At 38.2% G+C, this 6,000-nt stretch overlaps 1 protein-coding gene across 1 annotated transcript in view; it reads left to right on the top strand.

Annotated features, from left to right (window-relative positions):
* The window catches only part of ITSN1 (intersectin 1), a 283,395-nt gene that overhangs the window by 229,337 nt on the left and 48,058 nt on the right, over window positions 1-6,000 (top strand). The window contains exon 29 of the mRNA XM_027875448.1: window positions 4,974-5,095. Within this exon, the coding sequence (XP_027731249.1) occupies window positions 4,974-5,095 (122 nt within the window). The remainder of the gene's footprint in view (window positions 1-4,973; window positions 5,096-6,000) is intronic.

The raw sequence follows: 6,000 nt of genomic DNA on the forward strand, positions 1-6,000 counted from the left end.
TTCCCCCAGTTGTTGGGTTTTACTTCCTCTTATGTATCTTAAAAGTCAATCCCTTGATGCTTTAAAAATTGCAGTGTTGCCAATATGGATTTCTTCTATGCGTAGTTGGTCTGGTCCAAGCTGTTCTTCCCATTGGCATTCTTGAGCATCATTTTCACCTCCATCTCAGGGGCTTCTGAGGTGTTAATTCAAATGTGGTGGTTCCACTGTCAGAAATGATAAAAAAAGTTTATTGTAGGAATGCTGACAGAGGTGTTCCATTTTTTCATTTATTTGTTTTGCCATGTGAAGAGACTTCCAAAGGCATCCAATACAACTCCTTCATTTCACAGATGAGAAAATGGAAGGTGAATAACTTCCAAAGGTCACACAGATAGTGTCAGAGCTGAAATTTGAACCCAGGACCTCTGACTCTGGAGTCAGTCTATGAATGTTCTTAGGATAATCTGGTTTAATTAGATCTTGTGCCAAACTTGCTGTACTCTTTTTTTTTCTAAGACTCGTCATTGTTTTGTGAAGCAATCACAAATCTCTGGTACTCTCCCACTGTCCTCTGCTGTAAAATTTTGCAGTTGAATTAGTTTTCTAACCTGGTGTTGCCATTGGTTAGTATGTGTGCATTCGTTGAGGGTAGGGACTGGTTTTGTTTTGTTTTTTCATCTTTGTACTATAATGTCTAGCATAGTGCTATGCACATAGTAGGTACTAATAAATGTTAGATTTGACTGGATTGGCAAGCATAACAAATGTTTGCTAGTCAAACCAGTTTGGGTCTTGTGATTTCTTTAAATTGTTCAAAATGATGAAGAAAATCCTGATGGTACATGTCAGTAATAGCAAAAGACCACATAAAAGATAATTGTAGCTTATGCACTGAAAGAGAGGAAGCAGAGGTCTGGAGAAATCCTGTGAGAAATTTGATGAGGTCCTTTCAACCAAATCAGAATATATCTTGACATACTTGATAATTCCAGTGCAAAAAGTGGATTCAGAGGAGGTAAAATGGAAAGGACTGTACATTTCTAGTCAGGGGTTTTGCATGTCAAGATTGCCTGTGTGACCCTACTGTGCCTCAGTTTCCTTATCTGTAAAATGAAGGCAACTAGGTGGGCCAGAGGATAGAGTGCTAAGCCTGGAGTCAGGAAGACTCATTTTTCTGAGTTCAAACCCAATCTCAGATACTTGTTAGTTGTGTGACCCTGTGCTAAGCCTGGAGTCAGAAAGACTCATTTTTCTGAGTTCAAATCCAATCTCAGATACTTATTAGTTGTGTGACCCTAGGTAAGTCACGTGACCCTGTTTACCTCAGTTTTCCCATCTATGAAATGAGCTGGAGAAGGAAATGGCAAACCACTCCAGTATCTTTGCCAAGAAAACTCCAAATGGGGCCACGAAGAATTGGACACGACTGAAAAGCAACTAAACAAAAAATGAAGAGATCTAAGGTCTAAAATGAAGAGGACTAAGAGGCCTTTGAGGCTTCTTCCAATCCTAAGTCTATGATCCTATTAACCATACTATTCATCCATTATGGACTCACTTCTCTGAGCAAACTTTTGTTCAGTCCATTATCTCTGTTTGGAATGCTGCATCAATTGAGATAATATGTAGGTGCTTTGCAAACCTTTAAAGTGCTGTATGAATGCTAGGCAGCTGTCTCTACTCCTCTTTATCTTATCCAATTCCTACTTGTTTCCCAAAAATCATTTTTATATATCACTTTTTCCATGGAGCATATCAAACCCAACACAGAGAAAGTGGAAATAACTTTCCACTTAAACCTGTCTTTGTGATTTCCCTGTTTTTGCTAAAGCCTCCATCATCTTTCTAATCATCCAGGTTCACAACTTCAGAGCCATCTTTGTCTCTTCGTTTTCCTTTACACCCCAGATACAATCGATTGCCAAGTCTTCTTGATTCTATCGCCACAATATCTCTTGCATCTGTCCCCTTCTGTCTTCACATAGCCACTATCCTGATTCAGGCCTTTGTCACCTCTCCCACTTGGATTATCTCTCCTCATCTCTGCCTCTTGGATCCCTTAACTTCTTAAATGTCACCTCCTAAACAAGGCCTTTCTTGGTCTTCCCACTTCCTGAAATTACTTTGTATTTACCTGAATATATTTTATATTTTCTTATCTACTTACATGTTGTTTTCCTTCAGCAGAACGTAAACTCCTTGAGGGCAGGAACTGTTTTGTTTTAGTCTTTGTAAATGCAGTGCCTAGCACAGTACTTAGCACACCATAGGTACTTAAAAAAGCTTATTAAATTAAAAGAGACTTTTTTAGAACTTGAAAGTTAAGTATTAAGGTGCTGTTTCACCTTTTCTTCTGCAGGCTGGTCTCACAATTCCTATTAACTTTTCTCGGATGGGGATCAGGACAAAACCTGTGATTTCATTGGTATAGTGAAATTCCAGGTGAAGAAACTCCCTCTGCCAGGGTAGATTGGCATCTTTTCTGCTGGAGAATTCTCTAGAGTTTTGACAGATTAAGTGACTTGTCTAGAATCAAATAGCCAGTGTGACTGTCATTGGCAGTACTTGAACTCAGGTTTCAGGACAAACTCTCTACCCACAGTGCCAAGCTGCCTCTAATAGGTCTGATATTCCATCTTGCTCTATGGCTTTCTTCTGTTCACTTTTCACCCTGACAAGCCCTGAACTGAGTTGCTTCCTCCATCAAACAGCTGACAAATATGATTGCTTCACATTTGTGAGTTCCTACATTCTATTTCCACATTAATGTATCCCACCTCTGTGGCTGCTTTTCAGATCTCACCATATACTGACATTTTAATATTTCTTTCTAAACCAAGAAATCCTGAAAACCTTTTCAGAAAACACACTCTTCTAAAAATTCATCATTTCCTATAATGCAAGACTCCTCTTTGAAAAGAAATAATAGCCTTTCCCTTAAGCCTTATGTTTTATTAATAGGCTATCTAGTCAGGTAGAATTTGTTTTTCCTCAATAAGAATTTAAGAATAGTTCTACTAGTTAGAACTCTAGAAAAATTGGTGACACCAGCCAGCTTCGTATGTCTTTGTCCACAGTAGGTACCCAAATAATATAGGCATATATGTCATGCCTATTAGATGAAATCATTAGTGTGTGCACACAGGCAAACATTAAATATTCAATCATAAGGAAAATTATTTTTGTTCATTAATCCAAAGAAACTAAAATTTATCCAAACTTAAATTTTCAAATAGCAGCTAAACTTTAGCTTAAAAATACAAATCAAACTTAGTTACAAATTATTTTTCTTTAAAACTTTAATTCATTTACAAATTGAATGAGTTTCAAAGTACAAAAAAAAGTTAGAGATCTTGAGTTGTTCCTGGGCACATGCTATGTCAACTAAAATTTGTAGAATTAAGTGAGTAATAATGGCTTACTTTCTTCTTGCTAATTCATTGTCAGTACAAAAATTTTAATAAAAGACATTTACCATCCCTTGTACTCATCAGTACTTGATATGGAATGCAGTGAAGCCAACTGAAAGATTTAGCAGTGAGTCCTAGCTCAAAGTTTGTGTCCCCAACCCTGCAGGAGGGCTTATCCTGATTTTTGTGACCATTCTCATTTTAATTTTAGCACATCACAGTCAGCTTTCAATCAAATAAGCCAATGGACCTTAAGGGATGAGGATTCAAAATGACACTTGATACTTTTGCTCAGTTCTTTTTTTATAGCTACCCAAGTACCCAAGCCAAATGGACCTTAAGGGATGATAATTCAAAATGACACCTGATACTTTTACTCAGTTCTGTCTATAGCTATCCAAGTACACACCTCCTGCTACTGCCACTACCTTAAATTGAATTTAAATGACTTCATCACCACATTTATTAAGTACCTACTAAGAGTAAGGCACTGTGCTGGATACTGGGGCTACAAATATGGAAAAGATCACAATTCTTACCCTCAGAAAAAGTTTAATAGGGGGAATGTACACAAGTGGGTAAAATCTCTAGGAGAATGTGATTGGGAGAGACACAAAGGACAATAAGAAATTTGAAGAATCAAGGAAGATTTCATGGAGGAGATGACACTTTCTCTAAACTTAGAGGGGAGAGAAGGATTTCAACCGCCAGAACTCCTTGGGCATATCTGTTCAGGAGCAGCCGCTACAATAACCTATATAGAAAGTATAATAATATGCCAGGGAAGCTCTGAGTTGGAGGTGGCTTTTGGCCCTGAGGTTCTGTCACATATAAAAAAAATCATCTGATATCTTTCAGGGAATGCTGAGCCCCCCAACAAAAGCACCCAGGTTAGTGAAAGCCTGATGTGTATCTTACAGCCGTAGTAATTAGTGAGAACCTAACAGTGTGGGAACCCCAATAGCTTCTGAGACCACCCTGAGGTAGGTTAAACCTGAGGATGCCAGACATGAAGAAGATGCCCAGGTTAACCTGAAACCACCTCCTAAGACTTACCCTTCTAAGGAAGATCTGGGATGATCCTGGCTGAATCTACAGATGTATTTAGTTCAATAGCTGTGTTTCTGTTCAAAGTGTATTTTCCAGGGACTGAACTTTGTACCCTTCACGAACCCCAAAGAATTAGTCCAGAGGAAGGATGGACAAACTACAGCCCATGTGGCCAAATCCTTCCTTTTTAGTATAAACCATGATTTTTATATTTTTAAATAAAGTTTTATTGTATTTTAAAATGTAAAAGAAAAATAGTCTTAGCTGGGGCCATACAAAAGCAAGGCCTTGGGCTAGATTTGATCTTCAGTTTGCTAACCCTGGTCCAGAGAATTGCAGAGTAGTCATTTTTTGGTGATACTTAACTTTCTTTTCAATGTTTTCATTAAAGAGATAATATGGTGAGGTAACAAACCAAAGTGACCTAACTCAGGAGTAATAAAGAATGGGGGGGGGGTAACCTTTTAGGCAGATGGTCTTTGGCTTTTAAGCATCCCTGAATAAACTGTTCAATGCCATTATATTTTCCAGGGTGTGCAGATTTACATCTTTTGGATATGTTGACACCAACAGAAAGGAAACGGCAGGGATATATCCATGAGCTACTTGTTACAGAAGAGAACTATGTCAATGACTTGCAATTAGTCACAGAGGTAAAAATAGCAATGGGGAGGGTGACATTTTGGTGTTGTTTCATCCAAAATGTGGTAACATTGTGAAATGGGGATCTCTGATTAAGAGTTGTTTGGCCAGGTATTTTACTCTGTGTGAGTTTTTGATGGAATAACAGTTGTATAAAGGACACCAGGACTATACTAAGTGACATGAGACCTGTCCTCTGGGAAAAGTAGGAACAAATTCTCATCCTTACCTCATAGGTCTATTGCCAGGGAAGAAGCAAAATGTTTTCTTAGTTAAATGATCTGAATTATTATTTTTTAATTTAATATTTTATTTTTTCCCAATTACATGTAAAAACAATTTTAACATTCTTTTTTCAGATTTTGAGTTCTAAATTCTCTCTCTCCCTCCCTCCTCTCCCCACCTTATTGAGTAGGTAAGCAATTTGACATAGGTTATACAGGTGAAGAGATCTGAATTCTTGAATAAAATCACAGCATGTTAGATCTAGAAAGAACCTTTGAGATCATCTTGTCCAACCCTCTCATTTTGCAGATGAGAAAAACAAACCTTTTCCTTATGCCCCTCCAAGTACTTAGAGCTATGGTAGAAACTTTAAAAATACTTGAATGAATGGATCTGAGTATAATGAGAGTATGTGAGAGAGTACATGAAGCTGAAACAAAATATGCTGCCTCCTTTGAATGATAGCTTTAATTCCCAGTTTGTGTGAAATACTTCTTCTGAACTCCTGTATTCTGTACGCCGGAGGTGGGGAACGTGCGGTCTCGAGACCACATGTGGCCCTCTAGGTCTGACTGAATTTTGTCTCAGTCAAAGGGCCGCACTTGAGGACCCAGAGGGCCACTTGTGGTCTTGAGCCCGCAGGTTCCCCACCCCTGCCCTACACTATCAAGAGTCTATTAGAAAAAAAAAA

Source organism: Vombatus ursinus, unplaced genomic scaffold, assembly GCF_900497805.2.
Source record: "Vombatus ursinus unplaced genomic scaffold, bare-nosed wombat genome assembly UNPS02014809.1, whole genome shotgun sequence".
Classification (NCBI taxonomy): Eukaryota; Metazoa; Chordata; class Mammalia; order Diprotodontia; family Vombatidae; genus Vombatus; species Vombatus ursinus.